General features: G+C 45.8%; 1 protein-coding gene across 3 annotated transcripts in view; it reads right to left on the bottom strand.

Moving 5' to 3' along the window:
- TECPR2 (tectonin beta-propeller repeat containing 2) overlaps positions 1-23,438 on the bottom strand; it is a 109,619-nt gene that overhangs the window by 38,773 nt on the left and 47,408 nt on the right. For all 3 annotated transcript variants that reach the window (XM_063090481.1, XM_063090482.1, XM_063090483.1), the window contains exons 6-13: positions 17,016-17,328; positions 14,817-14,949; positions 12,621-12,956; positions 10,752-11,743; positions 8,351-8,534; positions 6,230-6,403; positions 4,053-4,233; positions 1,218-1,359 (exon numbers count right to left, since the gene is read on the bottom strand). In XM_063090481.1, coding sequence (XP_062946551.1) covers positions 1,218-1,359; positions 4,053-4,233; positions 6,230-6,403; positions 8,351-8,534; positions 10,752-11,743; positions 12,621-12,956; positions 14,817-14,949; positions 17,016-17,328 — 2,455 coding nt within the window. The remainder of the gene's footprint in view (positions 1-1,217; positions 1,360-4,052; positions 4,234-6,229; positions 6,404-8,350; positions 8,535-10,751; positions 11,744-12,620; positions 12,957-14,816; positions 14,950-17,015; positions 17,329-23,438) is intronic.

Raw genomic sequence — 23,438 nt, 5'->3', positions numbered from 1 at the left:
TGGCACATGGCCCATCCCACGGGAAGTGTTTGGAGCACAGGTGGTGGGGGAGGTGGGCCCACCGGGGGAACACTGGGGCACAGCAAGGACAGCTGATCTGTCCCCCAATCAGCACAGGACCACTCAGAGGAGACTGGTCAGGAATATAGAATTGCATGGGGTGCAGTTTGATGAAAAGAGTCAGGCCCAGATCAGAGTTTCTTCACAACCCAGGTGCACCAGGTCTCTGGAGAGCCGGAAGTACCTATAAGGTCAACCATTAAACCCTGAGCTGCACAAAAAACCTTCCCTAGGGAAACAGCAGCAAAGCAACAATTTAGCTCAACCACAGAGCTCAAGTACTGGTTCCCACAGGAAGTTCCCCCGCTTTAGAAGTAAGCAAAGGACAAAAAATTAGTTCCGGCCCAGGCGCAGTGCCAGCACCTAGGGGCCCACCTGGGGACCTGAGGTATGGAGCCAGGGATCGGACCCCCCTCCCATAACCAGGCACACAGCCAGCGCCAAGGAGCATGCCATAAACATCACCTCCATGTGGGTGGCCCACCACAGTAACCATGGCTGCCACAAAAGTGGCTAGACGTCACAACTACCACGCAGATGGTCCACCAGCCACTGGAGTGCCTTGACACGAGGAGAGTCACCAGCAGAGACCAAAGAAAAGAAAAGGATGTCTCCCTCCACAAAGCCCATTCCAGAGTGACAGAAGAAGCATCTGCTCTATGATAATACTGGTGGATCTGAACATACCTCTCAGCATTAGACAGATCATCTAGACAACAAGTCAACAGAGTAACCATTACTCTTTCAGAGGGAAAGAAGACATCTAGGGTTATCAGTGGTGGGAGGGGGGCGACATGGGATAGGTAGAGACTGGACAAGGGGCATAAAGAATAAGTACAATTTGTAACAATAAATATACTAGTAATATTGATGTGATCAACATATGTCAACATTGAACCCCCCAAATATGTATAATCAATTATAATTCAATAAAAATAAAAAATAAAGATAAAAATAAAAAGTTTTGCAAATTATTTGCCACGATGAAAAGTCCTTGATGTTTCAAACACAGGAAAGTCTAATCCATCCAAGAATAAAAGTGAATAGTATTAACTGAGTCTAATCTCTTTAAGGAAAAGAGAGCAGTGAGAAAAAAGGAAGCAGAACCCCGAAGTCAGGGAGACCCCTGGCACATGACCTCGGAGCAGAACACCTACTTGCCACCAATGGTCATCATCTCCTTGGGGCTTCTTGGAAACAATGCCAGTTCTGAACCACAAGTTTCCATGGATGTCCAGTGCCCAGAGGGTCTGCTGATCCCCGAGAGTTATGCAAACAGGTTCTAAAGCTTGCCTTTCACTGAAAACGAGGAAGAAAACACGGGAGTCAGCATCCACACACACAGCACCCATGTGTTAGGACTGCCGCCTAGTGGGCTTGGTGTGGGAGAAGAAATGTGCCCCCGGATCATCAAGTGCCAAGGAAGGAAGTTTGAGTTTGAGTTCAATTACTGTGCAATATGAACTGTTCAGATGCATGGTAGCCTCTGAAAGATGTACCAAAAACCCAGAATAGTGAGTGGAGAAAGCTCTTGAGAGAAAATAACCTGAGAAAAAAGTGAGTGGGACATAAGGAATCCAAGGCCTATGAGTACCTCCATTTCTCTACTCCCTCCTTCACCAAGCAAGTGATAGCAAACTCACCCAACGTGCTAGGCTGTGTTGTGCAGCTGTCCCTGGGCAGACACTACCTTCTCTGCTCGCAGTGCCTGTCCCCTCCTTCCAGCTGGGGAAGCCCGTGTCAACTTTGGGGCTTAGCTGCAGGTCCGTGCTGCATGCTGCCTTCCTGACCTCTGTGGCATGAGCCATAATCCCAAAACACATAATTCACAAAGCCATAATCCCAAATGTCGAAATCCCAAAAGATCAAAATCCCTAATGTTGAAAATCACAATCCTGAAAGATTAAAATCCCGAATGTTGGAATCCTGAAAGCCGAATCCTTGGGAAGGATATTCTTTTTTGTACATATGCATTTGTGAAAGATAGTATTTCTCAATACCTTGGCTCTCTGGGTGACTGCATATGTGGTGGTGACCCACAGAAGTTTTTGATCAATTTTGTCAAAAGACTGAGGTTGTCTGTCACGTTATTTCAGGTGACCATAGTTACAAAGCTGGGTACACACAATTACCAACCATAGTGATATGCATTTATACATTTCATTTTTTGACTTAATGAGAGGTCTTTCAAAAGTTCATTGAAAGATTCCTATTGTGGGCCAGTCCGTGGCTCACTCGGGAGAGTGTGGTGCTGATAACACCAAGGCCACGGGTTTGGATCCTGTATAGGGATGGCCGGTTAGCTCACTGGGTGAGCGTGGTGCTGACAACACCAAGACAAGGGCTAAGATCCCCTTACTGGTCGTCTTTAGAAAAAGAAAAAGAAAAAGAAAGAAAGATTCATATTGTCTTTCAATTCCATCTTTCCAAGAACTTTTTGAGGTACCCTCATATTTCTTTGAATACAGTTTGTCTGCTCATAACTGGTACACCACTGCAACTGTTGTTAGTATACCCAAGTGTTTATGCTTGCAAAAATATGTACATCATTATTGCCTATTTTATTGTGTAAAGTGGCCTGTCAAGTTTTATTAGTCTGTTTCTGTTTCTTATAACAAAATAACTGGAACTGGGTGATTCATAAGCAAAACAAAACTTATTACTTACAGTTTCAGAGGCTGGGAAGTCCAAAGTCCAGGGAACACATCTCGTGAGGGTCTTGGTTGTGGCAACAGCGACCCAGGGGTCTCACATGGCAGAAAATGGCAGAGCAGAGACTCTTCGTGGGCTCTCAGAGTTGTGGAATATGGGGCGCTATAAAGCCCTCAGAACCATGCCCCTAACCACCATTATTAATCCATTCACTACCTCATGGTCCTACAATCTAATCACCTCTTCAAGGTCCCGGCTTTCAACGACCGTAATAGGACTTCCCACCCTCTTAACACTGTAACAGTGGGGACCAAACCTCCAACATATTAAACTGTTGGAAGGACACAATTCAATCCATAAAAAGTGTTCTGTCATGTTTTTATATTTCTCAAATAAATCCCCTTTTAAAAATGCAAATAAATGTCATTTAAAGAATTTTAAATTATATTTTCCAGAATTATATTTTCAGGATTTGGATCTTTTGAAATTTTGATCTTTAGGGATTTCAACATTTCAGGATTTTGGCGTTTGGACTGTTTTTTGGGATTATGATCAGCACCAGCTAAATTCAAACTGAGAATATCCTAATCTAATTTTTCTAAGTACTATTAATACTTCCACATTAACAAAATGATTTGATAGTAATTCTGTAACTAAAATCTAGAATGGTAAAAAGTAACCTAATAAATTACAGTTCAGAGATCAATTTCAATTGACTAGGATGGAAATAAAGAAAAATATTCGGACCTAAGCCAGCAGAGACTCTAAACAGAAACTATCTGACAGTGGGCAGTTCTGAACAGAGGTTGCCATGAGAGACTCATAGCTCTCTGATGCTCAGGGTTCTACAGACGGCAGCAGCATCTGCTTGAACGCTCAGGGTTCTACAGACGGCAGCAGCATCTGCTTGAACGCTCAGGGTTATACAGACGGCAGCAGCATCTGCTTGAACGCTCAGGGTTATACAGACGGCAGCAGCATCTGCTTAAATGCTCAGGGTTATACAGACGGCAGCAGCATCTGCTTGAACGCTCAGGGTTATACAGACGGCAGCAGCATCTGCTTGAACGCTCAGGGTTCTACAGACGGCAGCAGCATCTGCTTGAACGGAGCTCTGACCCAACACCCACTCTACCAGTCAGAGGTAGGCACAGAGTGTCTCCATGATCAGACTGCTGAAATCGGCTCTGGCAATTCAAGAGAACACTATTATCATGAAACCTCCAGGGTTCTGGCTTTGCCCAGAAAAGGCTCGTGTGGGTGCCTCACAGAGAATCAAGCTGACCAGAACCAAGGGCGGAACAAACAAGAAGCCAGAAGTCTTTGCCCCGAGTCACTACCTGACGATGTCACACTTCCACTGCTCCCCTTCCGGACAGAAGCTGCTCACACCCTCCCGGTACAGGAGGGCCCTCTGTTCCGTCAGTGCCCACACCACGCTGTTTCGAGCTGTGATCTGGGACAGTGGGTATGGGCAGTCGACCTTTACAGCTCGGGCACACGGGCGATCCACGCTGAGACCTGTCAGGAGATGGGAGGAAGCCCCCAGAGACACACAGTCACAACTTCACACCTCATTTTGACTGTTGTTTCTTCTTCTTTTCTCTTTTTTTGGCATTTGGCTATGTTCTTTCATAATGAGTGCTTTATTTTTTTAAAGTTTATCAACATAAAATGGTTAAATTCTACTTAAATACAACATCTATCTGAAGCAGTTTTAGACACTCTTTACAAACTGAAGGAATAACAATTCAGCGTTCTCTGGTGTTCCAAAGTGGCTTAAGAAGTTCTGAATGACAAACATGAAAGCCAAGAGCAAGAGAGCAGCCAGACCCAGAGCCAGGAGGACGCAGGGCCGAGAGCAGCCTGGACTTCAGAGACGCCCTTTGGCGCATCGCGGCTGTGCTCAGAGCCTGGCGGAGCTGAGGGGCCTCAGCTGCTGCTGCAGCCTCAGGGATCTGAGGCTTGCAGCCATCCTCTGCAGGCAGCTCCAACAGAGCCGCTACCCTCCCCTCTGCTTTTACCTGGGACGGGGATCCACTGCTAAAATGAAAACCCCTAATTTCCAAGATGAAATCTGAGGTCCATCCCAACGCAAGACTGTGGCAAGGCCAGAGTCCAGGGTCCCTGACTCCCTGCCAAGGGCTCTTTCCTTTGCCTCCTTGTGGCCTGTCAGTAAAATGTGTCTAAATGAGATCAAAGGCTACTCACTACCTAGGGGAACTGGGAGAACGGCTGTCACCTAAAACCCCATTATTCCATGATCTTAGCTTCTAATTGGGTCTTAGTACTCAAATTTGCTCCCCAACTAATACAAAAGCACCCTATGGTATTGCACTGCTTGGGTTGTATTTCCTTGTACTAAACTAGGTGGGAATCACCTACAGGACTTCTTACACTGCAAATTCTTGGGCCAATCCCCAAAGAATCTGACCCAGTAAGTCTGGGTAAGTTCGGGCTCATCTGAAACCACTGCCCTGATGATTCCTCTGGCATGACTGGTTAAGAGGTCACCCACTCCTCACCCCCAGACCAGCAGCACCCTCTCACCCCACCATGAACGAAACTCCAATTTCTTGGAAGCTAGATATGCACATGCTTCGCCAGATTTATTTCACTTGAAGGAAGACACAGGCACTAGCAGAGACCAGGGCCAGCACACGGACCATGAAGCTGGCAAGGCTGCCCACAGGGCTCCAGGCTCTTAGACATCTGGGAGAGAGCCAGGTGAACAAGGGCTTTCAATCTCAAGAACTGTCCCTGGCCGATGGTTCATAACGGAGATTAAAACATTTTCTCAGAATCAGCAATATTAAATGTCTAGAAGATTGATCAACATGGCCTCTTGACGACCAAAAGGAAACTCCTACCCCACAATCCTTCCAAAATACTGATAAATTACATTGCTTTTGGAGAATCATTTCCCATTTTGCTGATAGTACATAAACAGTTACTCTCATTACAGTTTATTTTTAATAAACAAGTCCCATTGTGCTGCTTATAGCAGCTAAAAAGGTTTCCCTGAGGGCAGTTTCCTAGGATAAGCTGAACCACTATTTAGAGCAAATTATTTCTTGTTTTTTCCTGAACCACATGTAAATAAGCATACAGGAGCTATGCCTTGACCTGGCTGAAGAAAAATCCAACCACTTAAGTTTAAAGGGGGAAAGGATTTGAATGTCATTTCTCTGTTATTCTTTCTTCTTAAGATGAGGTATTGCAGGACAAGTGATATGAAGTGGTTCACCATTAGGAGAATAAGATTCTGTTTCTGTATCTCACTAAATAATCCTATTAATTCTTGCCCTAAATTTGTCCTGGGTTGAATTCTTGTCAGTAGCAGGAAACTGCTAATACATTCCAAATGGCAAATACTCTCTCTGCAGAGTGTTTTAATTTAAACTGATTTTTAGCCTCTTAATTGTTGTGATTATTCTAAGCACGTTACTAACAAAGTGGGATGCAGTGAGAGGCAATGACCAGAACCGGCAGGCACTTGCATGTGGCCTTCAGTCACCTGTCTGCAGGTACAGGTCTCCATTTGTCCTGATGATCCAGGCCGTGTCGTCACTCAGGGCCACAAACACCGCCTGGGGAAGGGCTTCGTACCAGTGCCGCTTGCCCTTGATGGTAACTTTTCCACAAGCAAAAGCTCGATTAGATTTCTGTTCAATTTTCCAGAGAAGGGCTCCTGTTGAAATAAAAATTTTATTCATTGTCCAATAAATAATAGAATTATCTACATAAAAAAGCTGTGTTCTGGGCACTGTGGTAGGGGAGAGATTTCTAAAACGCACCCTGTTGCTTCCACCTCACCCGTGTGGAGGCTTGAACCCCTGGCTGCCACCCACCCGAGGCGCAGCTTCAGGCTCCATGCACTGAATGTCTCTGAATCTCGCCTTCCTCACCTGTGAGATGGGATTGTCTCCACCTTACAGGGCTGTTCTAAAGACTGGAGGTGAGAACAGATCAATGACACACACATGGAGCTGGGCACGTCACAGGCACTTATCACACGGGAAGAGGAGTAGTGACGGCGTTATTAGATTTAGTAAGTACCCAAATAAACATGAGGCACCATTAGTGCCCCAGTACAGGTTGAAAAAGTCCTCTAGGGACTCAAAGGGAGGAATCACTCTAGACCAGCTAAATGGAAAAGATGCACAAAAAGCGTACTTTGAGGTGGGTGGGCCTGTTTTCACTGAGAAAGGGATTCTGATGAGCGCAGATGAAGGGGATGGGGAAAGGAAGGGAGGATGGAAGGTTCTGTAGATGGAGAGTGTGGCACAGGCCAGCGTGGGCAAAGGTGAGGAGCCACCAGGGAATCGCCAGTGTGCAGCTGGGCTGGACTAGAGGGTCTGTCAGGCAGCCACACCGGGAGCACTCCCGAACACCACCCAGCACAAGGGCCCTGGAGCCCACCAAAGACATGGGCCCTGAAGGATTTCTCAGCTGAGAATGTTAATCTTGTGAAGATTATGGAGAGTTAATCTTGTGGAGAGTTCCAACTAGAGCAACAAGGGACCAAATGGTTTTGAAATACAAAGTGATTAATATAATCAGGAAAGAACCAGTTTCTAAATGGCAGGGGAGATGAACCCAAGGTAAATGACAGAAACAGGAAAAGAATTAAAATGCTCAATTATTTAATGCCAAGTAATGTAGTGTGTTATTATCTAAGACAGTCTTTAAGGAAAAATATTTTTCAAACGAGCAATGAAAGGAAGTAAGCAAAACAACACTGAACAAACTAATATTTTAAATAGTGACAAAGACCAGGGAGAGTGAAGAGAAATCCATCCCAAAGCACAGTAAAGCTACAGAGGCCAGGTCCGTAGCCACAGACGCAGCTTTGTCTGACTTCTGTTCCAATATCCTAACAATAAACCTGGTTACTTCAAGACAAAAACACATACATGTTCCTGCTGTACCTTCCCCAATCCCCACCACCTGAATAGGTAAAGAAGTGGCCAACATTAAGAAAAATTAAACTAGCAAATGATTCCATGCAGATAAGAGACAGATTTCAGCCTTGTAAAACCTCAATCAAGAAATATCTGCTCCAATTCACTAAAAATGGCCTAATAATGGTACAAAAGAATGAATGGACTTTCTTTTTACAGTCCAGGAGTAGACTGTTCATGCAAAGCATATAGCTCATTAAAAAAGAATTTCTAAAAGGAAGCCAAATAATTGGAACATGGCCAACATATCCATGGGCCTGGCTTCATTAGTTTTCAGTTGCTTTAAAGGAAAACTGAGAAAGAGAAACACATTTTATTTTTGTAAGGAGTTTATATTTGTGTGTGTGTGTGTGTGTGTGTGTGTGTGTGTATTTTAATATCCCTAAAAATCACCCCTCAAAATTCAAACTATTTGTATAGCTTACAAAAATATGTTCATGGGTTTCCATGGCAATTAATAAAAAAGCAAAAACTCAAACTCAACACCCATTTACAATATTAATTGATGTCAAATGAATGAATCAATTCACGTTCTTTGGAGAAAATCCCCTGGAAGCTTCAGGAAAAGCGTGTGCTGATGCAGGGCAGTGTAAGCCTGAAGCTGCTGGGGGAAGCTGTGTGCTGCTAAGATATCTGCACCTGGGAGTGGGGAGCCAGGGAGACTGGAGGCTGACCTGAGGGGGAGACCGCCACCTGCTGGACAGCATCTTCAAACTTCTGCCAGCGCAGCCCGGCGCCCGGCAACGCACTGCAGAACAGGCCTCCTTTGTAGTCCAGGCACCAAATATGCTTCTCGGAGACCACCAAGCTGAGTATGCCATAGCCGGGGCCAGAGTAGCCCATCCAGCTTTCTGCAAACTAACAAGGACATAGCTGGGTGAGATCTGTGGCAGAGGACTCAGCACATTTGTCCCACTGCTGTCAACAAGAAAAGTGAGCAGAATATCATTAAAATGATACAGCTAAAAGGATCTTTGAGAAGCCATGCTGAGACCTCCCCTGCTATCTTTGGACCCCGCTCTATTAGAAACATTCAGAAATGGAGGCTGCTGTCCCCCTGTGAAGACCTCATAACGTCCCTGGAGAATGCTTTGCCATATTATAACATCCTTCCTAACATACTGCTTAGAGCATTACATCCCATCAAAAAGGACCAGATGTTATTCTACGGGTATACCTCGTTATACAGAGGTGTGTTCAACATCTGCATGCATATTGATTTGTTGTATGTCTAACCATCATAGATACTTTAGGGGAAGCAGCACTACCATTTTTTCCCCCATTTTATTTTTTCAAGCACTGTTTCAGCCATCGGACACATGGAATATCGTGTGGGAAAGGCTGGTAGGTGCTTGGTCAAGACACTCTAATGGAATTGTGTAGACTAACGTTTTGTTGCTCGGATTCTTTAAAAAATTTGAGCAAAATAAAGTCCTTGTACTTTAACAATTTTCTAAAACTGCGAAGGAAATCAGCATATTCACACAAATATCCACATAAGGAAGTTAACAACTTCAGAGAGAATGCCTCCCAACTCTTCTCAATCTGGCCCTGCCCACCACAGCAAGCCTTATACCCAAAAAACCCCACAAAATTTCTTGGCTTTCCATCTACCTGGAGAGGGATGGGGGAAGAGGGGAGTTTAGGGGGTTTCATCATAGGGCCAGGATCCCTCTCAACAAAGTAAGGGCTCTCCTAAATTTCTGGTCCTCCCACAGACACGCCTGCCAGGCTAATGTGTCATCGGTGGCCACTCTGGTTTGGTTTCCCACCAGAGTGGGAAAGAGTTTCATGCAACTGTGATGATCTGAACACAGATCTGGCTCTCCCTGAGACTCTGAGGCCCACGAGAATAGGGTCCCCTTGCACTGTGGTGCCCCCAGCACAATCACAGAGCCTGACAGGTGAGGACATTCAAGAACCCAGAGGGTTGAAAGATGAATGCAGGATGAGTGAATAAAGAGCCCAACCTTCTGCATTTTATTTCAAAACAAGTTAGCAGTACATTTGTTTCCCTTTTGTGGCACGACAGCACAGAGGATGAGAGCGGGGGTCCAAGGGCCCACTGTGCCCTTCTCTTGCTATGTGACCTTATGCAAGCCATTTAACTGTTCTGAGCCTCGATTTCCTCCTTGGTAAACTGGGGACAACAATAGTACCTATTTCATAGTTTGTTCTATTTTTAGAGAAGTAAATGAGACAGACTTGGGAAGTGCTACTTAGCAGGGTACCTGTACTCAGTGACAGCTGAGCAAATGGCGCACACGATTAGTACTGCAAATCCAGGGGTGCGCCAGGGTGGCACACGCAGCTGTACATGCACAGTCACAATCCACATCTCACATCTGCAGTTAGCAGGGACCCTTATAGTATATGGTCAGTTTTGAAACCAAATACATCTATAATACTTACTTGCTAAGGAAAGTAAGCACTTTTTATAAAATCACTTTTAAATATAAAATACCTATGAACAGTTAATAATCATCTCCTAATTACATGGATCCACAAGAGACTGGATTCCCCAAACCTGGTTCCCGTGCAGCTTGCAAGGGAGCCTTGGGGCCACTGTTTGGAGGTCGAGGAAACAGCAGTTCTGGAAAGAGCCCTAGTCCTTGCTGACGGTTCCTTGGAGGTGTCTGCCTGAGGAGAAGGGTAGGAGAGTCTCCATCTCCAACCTGCTCAGTGGTTTCTGCACTCCAGGAGCAGACAGTCATCTGCCTACTGGTTTTCTGAGATGGCCCCAGGCTGATTTGGCCCTTCCCCGAGATGGCTAACACTAGGTGCCTACACTGGCCTGGACTTGTTGGGTCAGAAAAAACAGCAAAATCTTGCTTCTGTAGGGAAAGTGGGTTACTGAGCAGGGTAGGAGAGGTCAGAAGTCATTCAAGCCATTCATGGTCCCTGGGCAGGAAATCACCCAAAACCCAGACTTCAAAACGTATTTGGCCTACAGGTTTTATGGTAGAATATAACTTCTTTACATCAGGAGGAAAATAGTCAGTCTTGCCAATAGTTCCCCATCAGAAAGAAAGAAGCCTTAGATACATGTCCCACTCACTGACTGAGCCCACATACCTGATCCGACTTGAGCAGCCCCGTGTCATCTGCACCTGGCTGGCTCAGATCCTGCAGGGAGCGACTAGCTCTGAGCTCTGTCACACTTGTCTCTGAGGATGAAGAAGGGAGCCCGTGGGCGTAGATGTCCTCCTCATCGCTGGAAGTCAGTGCTTGATCCCGTGAAGGCTGTTCAAGCCATGGCTTGTGGGTGCTGGCCTCCAAGGCAGAGACTAGAGTCAACTGTCCTCCCCAACTCCCCAAGTCACATTCAGAAGCAGACATTTCTTTCTGACCTGTGTTAGCCACAGTATGCCAGGGATTTAAGCTGAAGTGGCCAGGGGCCCCCACGTCAGTTAGGGCACCTTGCTCTTTGCTGGCTTCCCTGGCACTGCCTGTGTCAACTCTGGTCCCAGGCAGCCACGGCTCAGCTCTTGGGGCCCAGCTGAGGCTGGAAGGCACCATGAGTGGGTCCAGGAGGGGGGCTTCAGAAAAAGTGTTTTGGGGGTCATCGGGGTCCATGTCCTCCACCTCATGTGCCTCAGCACAGCTGTCCTGTTCTTGGAAGGGTAACTGTTTGCTATTCAGACCGTCATCCACCAGCCAAGGCTCCTCTTCAAGTCCTGTGACATCACCACCTTCCACATCTTCCCCTAGGAGCAAGGGTAAATTCAACACTCGGCTGAGTGGCTCCATCTCACATGCGTGGTTACACTGTGGAACTTTAGTGCTAATGTCATTCTCTTCATCCAGTAAGTCAGAGGAAGATTCAGGCACCTCCAGGACACTAAATGTTTCAGGGTCATTATTTTCCTTCAAGACACCATTCACCTCACCACTGAGGCTGCTTTCCTGGTCTGGAGACTCTGTGCTCAGCTGGTCCACACTACTGCCCAGAACACTTGAGGTCATGGACAGCAGCTCTGTGTTCAAGGACTGGGGGCTGTCACCAGGAAACTCGGAGCAGGGAGTGGATTCCAGGGAATTGTGACAGGCATTCCTGCTTCTGCCTTCTAATTTAAGAAAAGAAAATAAAAATAAGGTATGACTCTAAATAAACAGAAACTAATTAAAAAACAAAATTTTGGCTCAAGAAAAAAATATTTTACATGAAGGATATTTAGTTGATGAAGAATAAACTTCTTAAGTACAAGTTATCCCAATGCAGGGATGTTTTATATGGATACAAATATCATCCTTATTTGTATCCATATAAAACTCTGAGGCCTCACTCAAGAAATGCTAACTAAGAAAAACAAAGGAACAAAGTGAAATGTTCAGTTGGATCACAGACTAATTTTTAAATATTATTAAAATGCTTAGGAATCTGGTAACATTTTCTTTCAATATTGCAGTGATCTTTAGCTAGAGAGGCTTAATAGGCACCAACGAGTAAAAGTTTAAAAAATTCCATGTTAAATCCCATATTTGGTAGCATATTCAACACTAAATGTAAAATATCCCATCTATATCCCAGTGTAAATCTTCCTATTTCCATGACTTTCCACCCATATTCATAGAATCTCTGGTCCAATAAATGGTATGCATGGATAAACATTTTTATTTAAATATTGAAAAGTACAAACCCAGACCCTTTAAGCAGTGTGGTGAGTGTACATCATCACTGAAACGTCACAGAGATGCTTCACATGCGTGCGCGTAGATGGATTCCTGGGTAATGTGTGGAATATGTCACAATAAAACTTGTTTGGGGAACGACCACGTTTGCTTCCTGAAGACCCCTGCTGTTCAGTGAGCAGGCAAGTGCTCACTGAGCGAGAGGCAACGTTCCCAGCAAGGGTAGCTACGCAGCGTTCCCAAAGAGCCTGGTAAAATACAGTCGGCCCCCAGTGAGCCGCACAGGCGAGTGTGTCTTGCTACAGATGGTACCTGTTGTCGTCGTCTTCTTCTTCTTCTTCTTCACTTTGATAGGTTTCACAACAAGCTCCTGGTCAAAGTCTTCCGAGCTGATGACACTGAATCTCTGCGAGGAGGACTGGCTGCCCTTGCCTGACTCAGGGGCTGGCTGGAGGCTGGGTGGCAGCAGCCCAGAGCCACTGTCGGTGGAGTTGAGTGAACTGCTCCTGCTCCTTGGCTCGCTGGCCACAGAGCTGGCCACGGAACAGCCTCTGAGCCTCGTCTCAGAAACTGTGGCCCCTGGCGGCTTCTCCATGCGCTGCACGTGGACCCGCTCTGAACATCCTGACGTCTCCAGACCATCTCTCACTGAGAAAGAAGAGCTTGGTTTTACTGCTGGTTATGTGAGAAAAAGTGGCTGTGCACTTATTCAGGTTTGCTAGCCCTAAACACCAGCCATCAAAGAGGGAACTGAAGCTCCAGCCTGCTAGAGAACTGAACAATTTCACGTTCGCAGAAACTCATAAAACTGAAAGAATCACACAAAAGACTCCAAGAAAGTTTTTGTTCTTCAGGAAGCTCATAATCAAAATCAGTAAAATAATTCACCATAGATGTCTCTTGCAAATTACTCAATAGTAAGAGAATACCACTAAGTATGTAGCATATCTTACTTTAATTTACAAATTTTGTAAAGGAGAGATGCCTAGGTCTAAAAAAAGTGTTTAGTTATACTTCATACTTAGACTATGCCTTGAATATACTTTAATATTACTCGAACGGCATTTGAAAAATATACGGGTACCTGTAATTAACTTCCTTGAAATTCAAGAAGGAAAGGTAATTTTCCAGTAGAACAAACACAAGACAGAGAAGTACATTAACAAAGTCAGGGTCAACACAAATAGAGAGCAAGGTGAGGATCAGGCAGTGGAATGGGCTCCCTGCACTGCGTCTCCGTGACTACGAGCCGGCGAGTTTCCCATCACAGTGGACTCGTCCCTCTCTCCACACAACACCACAACATCACCAGGGCCAGAACAGTTCCTGCTGCAGTACGCTCAACACAAGATTGCAGCCCCTCTGATCCATTCAGCCATCCTCTTGATGTCAAGTGCGTGCCAGATGCTGTTCCAGGTGTTGGGATAGGCAGTTGACAGGACACAGGGATTCATGCCCTGGTGGCACTACATTTGACTGGGAGTCATTCATTAGGGGCAGACTGTAGACTATGGAGTGCGCAGTGCGGAAAGGCAAGGCAGGCCTCCACTCTGAAGTGACGTGTTACACAAATTTATGGCAGACCTTAGTCTAGCATTGTGCTGCCCAATATGGCAGCGACTAGACACATGTGGACAGTGACCGTCTACCAAACTGTGCAGACACGGAGCTTTTCATCAGCTCTACTGGACAGCAGTGGCTTAGAGCTTAGCCTCGTGACTCCAAGTTACTACTCTTTCTGAAAGCCACCCTGTCCCCTGATTACTCTGTTTCAGGAGTCCCCAGCTCATAAGCTCAAGAGTCAGAGCTTAGTCACTTCTTATAAAAACTACGATTTTGGAATATTCATCCCTGCTTGGCCTCTATGACTTAAAAGGGAAAGTAACAGTGATAAAGGGGAGGAGGAGGAAGGGGCCTGCACAGTGGTTGCGGTCGCCATCAGGAATAAGTGTGCGGGTGTGCCCCACATATGTAAAGTATCACAGATGTGTGCACAAGAATGCATATTAAGATTCTTTGTTCGTTAAAATTTGGGCTTGTACAAAGTACAAAAAAAAGGGTAAAAGCACAGAGAAAAATCAATCCTATAAAGAAGATATGTCCCAGATAACAGATTTAAATGTTCTGAACCTTATGCAAATCTCTGTCTTTTGGAGCATTAATCCCACATAATGTCTCACACAGAGAGCATCAGCGATCCGTGAAGTGGTTTCCGATTTCTTCTTCCTACTCACCCAACCTCTGCCTCTTCCATACCCATGACAACAATTCTACCAAACATGAGACTCTGTCTGATGTCAACCTTAATGTAGGTAACTTTCAAGAAAAGTATCATATACATTATTTTAAGAATCATAGGAAATCCTCCAAATATCTCCTTATGTAAGTAAAGCTACAATAATTTAATTAGCAGAATGGTAAATTTTATAAAGCATAAACTGCAATTACATATGACAGAGTGCAATACTTCCCATCATACACACAATACATTTCATAATGAATACACACCTGTTGATGCTAGTCCTTCAGGCTGGCTTGAAATTCTTATAATATTCCTATCTCCTTTTAAGAAAAATATTTCATTTTCTGTGCAGGAAACAGATACGATATCACCGGATCCTTCCAAACCAGCAATTGTGGCCTGTCAAAACAAAAACAAAAACAAAAAACCCCACAAAACCAGGCAATAGTAATAGTTCAAAGCAAAAAAAGCATGTGTAAGAATCCGAGTAAATAAAATAAAAATAGCACTTTGTTATGACAACTTTCCGAAAATTCTTAGAGTAACCCATTCCAAAGTTAGGAGCGATCTGCAGATTTGCATCTTGGAGTCATGCACCTCAGCAGTAAATGGACATGGCTGAGACAGCAGAGCCTTGCTCCTCACTCCCTATGAAATGGAGCTCGTCCTCCTTGGCAGGGCAGGGGCCTCTGCCATCTGTGGCCAGCCTGTCACCCCAGCCCTTGTCCACACTTCAGGTGCACTGAACATGCCAGTCCCAACCCTAGCCCTGTTCCGCCATGGCTCATGCATCTGACATGTGCTTCTCTCTCTGCTCAAATTCCTTTCCTGTCCCTGTTCACTGGGGAGTTCCAACTCGATACAGTTGGGTGCCAACATCTCAAGAAGTATTCCCTGACAAACTCGGCTTCCGCAGCAGTGGCTGGGACTCCCCAGTTGCTCACAGCACTTTATACAACCTCCCCTCAGCACGTCACTCCTGGGCTGGAATAACGTGCAGACACGTCTACATCCCCCTACAGTATGCACTCCTGGCTTTTGAATGAACAAATAAGAGAGGGATAATTCCTCGAGCATCATCTGAAAACAGATGGCAACAAAACACAGGACACATCCTGAGCCCACGCTGACTTAGGAAAAGTTCTTGCTTTTAGTCGATAGTGTAAATAAGAGACTAGTTCATTGTAGAAGATAAATCAACTAGCCCTGGTGAACAGCTAGAAACATTACATAAGTTTCTGAAAGCTGCCAATCACACTGCCATGGGAGGCTCAGACTCTGATGGTGGCCAGCATCGTCTGATCATGGACAATCCCTCTGTCTCCATTTTTCTGCCTATAAAATGAAGTTAATTATACCTATTGGGTAAAGCATTGGGTAAGCACTCAGATGAAAAGAACTAATGTATAATTAGAAACTATCTTGACGCCACTAATTAATAAGCACATATAAGTTCAAAAGGTACCCAGGGAAAGAAAAAAAGTTAAGTTCTCTATAACTGGGAAAAGAGTACAAACAAGTTTTTCAAACTATTCCTTATAAAAGAAACAAACTCAGTGCTTAAAAGGCACCTTGGTGATCCCCCAATCCAACACTACCCCACCCCCATGCCACATTTTATAGATAAGGAAGCCAAGCTCAGGCAGATTAGAGACTCCTAGTTAAAGGCAGAACCAGGCTAGAAGATTCTAGTCTGGTTCTGCCTTCTTGGGTCAGTTTTCTTTCCACCAAACCAGTATTACCAGACATGCCTGGTGGCAATAATTAAGAAGGCTTCAGTGAAGACCAGATGAATTTCATTTTCTGCTGAGACACACCAAATCAGAAACCACTTTCTATAGTGAGGCCCTGCTCATAAAAGGAAAGGGTGTCTGTCAGAGGTCTGCGGGATTCAAAACGGAGGGACGTGAGCAGGATGGGGCCTGGAGTGGGGAGGGGGAGGTGGGGAGATTAATGGTAATCTGTTAACATCCTGACTTAAGCAGAAAGTGTTTCCTACCATGATTTAATGATGCTGGAAAATTGCCCAAGATAATAAGTATAGAGAAATGAAAAAAACACAAATGGCAAAATAATATGGCTCCACTGGGTAAGGGTAAAAGGACAGGGTAGAAAGCAAGCTGGAAGAAGAGACCCGTCCCAGGTCAGCACTGTCCTGGGAAGGCCTCAGGAGCTATTATTTTCTTACTGTTTCTGTCATGTTTGAGTTTTCATTGAATGTGCTCAGAAAATGGTAGTCAGAAAAATATGACCCAAATGGATTGGGAGGGGATAGGATGGTAAATATCAAAACCAAATTATTCTTTTAAATCAACAAAAATTACCAAACCCTCATTTTCTTTCCTTTACTGGCTCAAGGAAAAGAACAAGTGTTAGAATCAATACTGCTCCTTCTATCATTATGAGTGTCCTGAAGCAGAAGAGTGCACAGATAAACGATCTCTTGCCTCTGGCTCTTGGCTCACCTGGTTGACGGTGTCCAGAAGATAGATACTGTATTCATTCCAACTCAACACCCAGCCTTCTTGAAAGAAGCAGGAAACCAGCCCCAGGTGTTTCTCAGGTAAGCTGTAATTTCCCCTATCGGAGGGTTCCAGACGCGGGTACAGTTCAAAAGGCTTGATGCCTCCAGCAAAAACGTCTTTTAAGATAAATGTGGCTTGAACAGTCCCATGGACGTCAGCCTTCCACAGCCGGAGCCCAGGCCGTGATGCGTACAAGGTTAGATCGCTTTGCTTACAGAGTCCTGGTATAAAACAAGCACCAAATTTCCCAGTACTAAAATTAGAAGAAAAAAAGAAAGAAAGAAAGAAAAACCAGGCGTGGACTGATTTAAAGTGATATAGTTGTCAACTCTGATATTAACTATAATAAGAATATTGGGGCTAAGCTTAAATAATTGATTTTCCCCCTTTTCTACTGTTAGTCTTTTTTGGTAATTAGTCCACACTGTCATCCCTGTACCCACAGAGGCCCCACCATACCCTCACAGTGTGTGCCCATGGAGGCTCGCGCTGCGCCTGGCACTCAATCTCCACTCTCCTGTTTGGTTCCCACAACAACCCCATAAGGCAAATATTACAACTCCCATTTTATAGAGGAGGAAACTGAGGCAGAAGGCAACACATCCAGGTCTGCCCATCCCTGCCCTGCTCTGAGATTCTGCTCCTCCTGACGTCTGACTGCCATGCTCTCACCCCAGCAACCCGAATGAATGGGCTTTCCGTCTAGAATCACAACAACCCGCTGACATTGTTGCCCTCTCAGAATTTCTCTACCAAATTCCCTTCTGATCCCCAGACTTGATATTTTTTTCTTGTTTAAGCTATAAAATATCTGGCATAAACAAAAGAATCTATGTAATATATATAAGTTATGAAGCCAAATAATGAAATGTACACCTGGGAACCCATCCCCCAACCTAGGAAATAAATCATTAGCCACATCGCTGATGCTCTCGTGCTCCTAACATTTCATGCCCACTCCTGCCTCAGATGTGACCACCAGCCTGAATTTTGTGTGTATCATTCTCTTGCTTTTATTGACAGTTTAATCACATATCTATGTATCCCTAAACTGTACATAATTTAGTTTTGTCTTTCATTTTTATAAAAAAATAGTACAGTGCTATTTGTATACTTCTGCAACTTGCTTTTTTTTCACTTAACATTACGTTTCTAAGACGTATCCTTGTTGACAACAGAAGCCATAAGTGCCTGTCTGTTGTCACTGCTGTATAGTTCTCCATGCCTTGTTTACTCTTGCCCTTGATGATGGGTATTTGAATCATTACTATTTTTCTTTTCTACTATCCTGAATAATAGTGCTATGAACATTTTTGCACATACCTCCTAGTCCACAAGTATAAGAGTTGGTCAAGGATATTTCAGGAGTGGAATTGTTAAATTGTTGAGTAATTGTTGGGCTGTTGAGAGCTTATTCAAGTTCTGAAGACAACTTCCAACTTTTCAAAATGTGATTATATCAATCTACACTCCCATCAGTAATCTGAGTTGTCATCGTTCCATATCTTGGCCAACTCTCAGACTCCTACCAGAGTTCAAAATTAAGAGTTTCAGTTCAATCCTAACCCTTGCTGATTCTTTCTACAAAATACTTCTCAGATTTTGAACAGGAGAAAGAGTACTGGCTTTAGAGCCAGACGTGGGTTGACTGTCCAGCCCTTATGGTTAATAGCTATGTGGTGTATAGTTATTTCACCTTTCTGGATTTCAGTTTCCTAATCTGTAAACCGGGCATAATAACTGCCATCTCAAAGGCTGAAGTGAGAGCTGAATGAGATAATCTATGTAAAGCACAAAAAAGCAATGCTGTGACATTTAAGTCCCCACAAATGCTCAACCACCCTTCACGAGGCTGCAGGCAGCTTGCAGCAGGAGCTGCCTCAGCTCCACCTGCTTCACCGTGGCAAGCCTGGGTGGCAAGCCTGGGGCATGGGCCCCGTGCTTCTGCTGACTTTCCCTGCACATGTTGTGATGAGGCTGTCCCTAGGGCCCATCCCACACAGTCACGCAGATAGTTATTTGGGGGATTCTCCACACATCTCCATCTCATTTGGTCCCTTTGGCACCTCAGTGACTAAATCCCTCTGGATAGAGTCCAATGAGGGGATCACATAACAAGTTCAGCTTTGAAACAAAGATCGTTTGACTAACCAAGAATGTTTTGACATCGTAGGTCTCTCACGGACAACTACAATCAGCATCATGTTGGATTACTGCTTTTGGTTGTTTGTTCTGGAGAGGCCCTCTAAAACAGAAGGAAGGACCCAAAGGAATTCCAGCAAGACAGCCCATAATCTCTCTCTCTCCTGTCAAATCTATTTCTATTTGGCAATCCAATTTTTAAATCTGTTTTCCTTCTACTCATAGGACCTCTTAAAAATCTCTTGTCACTTCTGTTTGGATCTGTTCCCCTTACATAACTTAAGCACTGAATTTAACTAACATTACTCACTAGAGTTCCTACATCCTGTAAGACACTGTGTTTGGTGCTGTGGGTAACATAAGAGGTAAAGAAGATGAGGTCCTCACCCTGCCTTATAACACGGTGTGGCAGACGTGCCTGGACAATTACAACAGCATCTGGGAAGTGCTGTGTCTGAGGCGCAAAGAGCTGCTCGAGGAGCACAGAGCAAGGGGATACATCTGATGAGGCAAAAGAAGGTGGCGAGCCCTTGTATACTGAGTGGACTGCTGCCTGGTAGAGAAAAGGGGGTGGACATTCTGGGGAAAGGAGTTATGAAAGGCAGGGGTCCTCGGGAGTGGGGCTCTAAGAACTGCTAAAAGATCTGACGAGTTGGTTGGTAGAAGGCAGTTGATAGAGTTTGGGTGTGTTGTCCCCCCAAAGCTCATGTTGAAATCTGATCCCCAATGCGGCAGTATCAGGAGCTGTTTGGGTCATACGGGGTAGATCCTTCATGAATAGATTAATATCCTCCTTGGGGGTGGGGGTAGTGAGTGAGTTCTCACTCTCTTAGTTCCCAAGAAAGCTGGTTGTTTAAAGGACTCCAGCTGGCATCTCTCTGTCTCTCTCACTTCCTCTCACCATGTGATCTTGTACCCGCTGGCTGCCTGCTGCTTTCCACCATAAGTAGATGCAGCCTGAGGCCCACACTTGATGTGGCTGTCCCAGAACTGTGAGCCTAACAAACCTCTTTTCTTTAGAAATTACCCAGTTTCAAGTATTCTATTATAGCAACATGAAAACAGACTAATACGGCAGTTAAGTTGGGAAACACCAGCTAAAGGCAGGTGCAAATTGCAATAAATCCCCGACTCAGCCACGTCTACTTGCTGTGTGATTCTGTAGCACTTGCTCATGTCATTCTCAATATGACACTAAAACTTCAAGGTCTAATCATTGCAGGATTCTAAAATCGTAAAAAAATGAACAGTTTCTTAATTTTGACAGAGATAATTTCCAGAAAAATCACTGATGACTTTAAAAGAATAATTCCCTTTAAGAGCCACATTAATATGAAGGGAGTGTTTTCCAACTGTAACTATACAGTAGTGTTTTCTAATCTTACACATAATTTATGGTGCCATAGGCTTGAAGTGCTAAGGGCTGACAGAACCCAAAATGGGAGGATGAAAGTCTAAGATGGGTCAAGGAATGAGCTAAAGAAGCCTTGACAACAATCTCAATAGCCAAATGCCCAAAGGCCATCAAAATGGGTGTGACCATGACACTGTTCCAGAACTTGGTGCAGGCTCCACACCTGTAATGCTGCCTGCAGTTAACAAAAGTGCTACGGCCCCGGAGGACTTCCCTGAAGGCTAGACTTGCAGGAGACACAGTAAGAGGTACAGGGAGGGCTCTGACACATAAAATAAAGCAACATAAATACAGAGAACACAGATGGTGGCTGTGTAACACATAGTTGGGGAGGCTGGGGTCTGTGAGGTTTTCTGTAAGTAACATCCATACTGTCCAGTCCAAGAAGGCTCACAGACTTGAGAAGAGGACTACACACCTCCCACCTGTGCATCCTCCAACCCTGGAAAAAGAGCCCTGGTCCACTCTCTAGCAGGGCTCTACTGAGGCCGTGAGCTGCACTCTGTCCTCATGGCCACTTTGTCCTCCCTGCTGGCCTGCCCGTGTCAACACCCCCATATGCTGCCACAGTCCATCTTTAAAAACTCTCACCAGGCACACACTCCCCTATGAGCACCACCCATTCCTGTGTTCCCTTTTACAGAAAAATTCCTCCAAAAAGATGTCAGTACTCATTGTCCACTCCTTTTCTTTCTGCCCCTCCAGTCCCTCGGCCCTGCTCCACACGAGGGAGGTCACATGTGGCCTCCATGCTACAAAATCCCGAGGCCCGTCTCGGCCTGTCCTGTGGGCACTGCTTCCTCCACGCGGCCTCCGATGCCTCACTCCCTGACACCCGACTCCTCCCCACTTCTCTAGCTGTACTCACTTCTGGGTGTGCTCATCTGCCCTGAGCTTTAACTCCTGCCATGCGGCTAACAGCTAAGGGCTCCCAACACATGGCCCCCTGGGAGGTGTACTCCAGCTCTCCACTGGGAGGCAGAGGATGCTGCATGTGCACAACAGACTGCTTTATCTCCTCCTCCCAGGCCTCTCCATGTCAATGAACAGCATCTACACTTACCCAACTGCCCAGCCACCAATCTAGGGACCATTGCTGACTAATCTCTTTCTCTCACACCCCAGAGCCAGCCCCAGCCCTCACCTGGACCGCTCAGAGCCCCTGCTGACCTCCCTGCACCCCCACTCTTGTTCCCTCTAGTCTATTTCCAAACAGCAGCCAGAGTGACTTCCCCTGGCTGAAGCCCTCTGGTGACTATCCACAGCACTGGAATAAGGCAGCCCTCTGGGCAGGGCCTACAGCCGAAGGGTGGGGTCCTCCCCAGGCTCCAGCTCTGCTGCGCACACCAGGCCTTGCTGCTTCTCCTCCTCTAGGGCTTCTCTCCAAGGTCTCATCTCAGCTCTTCCCTCCTTCCTTCAGGAATCAGCTCAGATCCCCATTTCAGAGGAGCCTTCCCTGCCCTCCTACCTAAAGAGATGCCATGCCCCTTGCTCCCTCTTCTAGCTGCGCACCCTGGTGTATAACCACCCAACCCTGTACAGCAAATTTGCTTGATGTCCGTCTCCCCATAGGAACACGAGCTCCTGAGATCAGAGACCTTCCTCTTGTTCACAGCTGTCTCCCCAGGTGAAGAGTATCCGGCACAGAGCAGACTCAGGAAGGAGTTTCCAGTGCTGGGTGAATGAACACTCCCTAGGTCAACTCACCCATTGTCACCTGTATCTGATGACCTAATTTTCATCTATGGCTGAGACCTCTTCCCTGGGCTCCAGGCCTGGACATGTAACCCCTATTGCTACTCCCCCCTGGCTACCAGGCATCTCAAACTCAGGATGTCCAAAATAGAACTCCTGAGGTCTCGACCTCAAACCTAGCCTTCCCCCAGTCTTCCCATCTTAGTAAATGGCTTCCCCGCCTATCTAGCTGTGTTAGCCAAGAGCAGAGTAATCTTTATTCTTTTTTTCCCCTCTCCCAGTTTATCCACTCCATCACCCTGCCCTGTCCTTTCTCTTTCCACACCGCATTTCCCTCCACCTACCCCTCCTCCTGGTAACAACCACCCCAGTGCAGCCTCCTTCCCTGCCCCCTGGACTCCTACAATACCCTCCCCACTGTTCTCCTCTGCCCGTCTCCACTTAATTCTCCACACAGAGCTAAGGTGAGCTCTGAAATGTAGCTCAGACTTATTCTCCTGCCTAAAGCCCTTCGATGACTTTCCATGATGCCAGAAGAAAAAGTGCGATGGCACCCCTTCCCAAGCCAGCTCACACCTTCCTTTCCAGCCTCTTTCTATGCCCGTGCCCCGACCCATCTCTCCACAGCCACCCCGGCCCCTTCTGGCTCCTCAAACATCCAAGCCCTGGCCCAATTGGGGGCCCTGGTATTTGCTGTCCCCTGAGCCTGGAATGAATTTTCTCCCAGGAGCTCTTCCCAGGCTTTTGGCTTCAGCTCAAATATCACCACCCATGGAGGCCTTTCCTGACTACTATCTAGAAAAAGCACCCCGCCCCCATGCCTATTGATTCTCTAGTACTTGACCCTGACTGCTCCCTTACAGCACCGACTGTGGCCTGCGCACATCTTGCTGATGGGCTGCCTCTCCCATTATGCTGCGGGCAGAGGCCTTGTCTCTGTGGCTGTCCTCTTACTCACTGCTGCACTCCGCGTGCACTGCAGCAGTGCACTGCAGCTTGCTGAATGATGGAGTTCGGATGTGTTGTCCCCTCCAAAACTCATATGGAAATTTGATCCTGAATGTGTCAGTGTCGGAAACTGATTGAGTTGTGGGAGTGGATCCCTCATGAAT

This window comes from Cynocephalus volans, chromosome 3, assembly GCF_027409185.1.
Source record: "Cynocephalus volans isolate mCynVol1 chromosome 3, mCynVol1.pri, whole genome shotgun sequence".
Taxonomy (NCBI): domain Eukaryota; kingdom Metazoa; phylum Chordata; class Mammalia; order Dermoptera; family Cynocephalidae; genus Cynocephalus; species Cynocephalus volans.
This window is presented reverse-complemented; position numbering and strand designations above follow the sequence as displayed.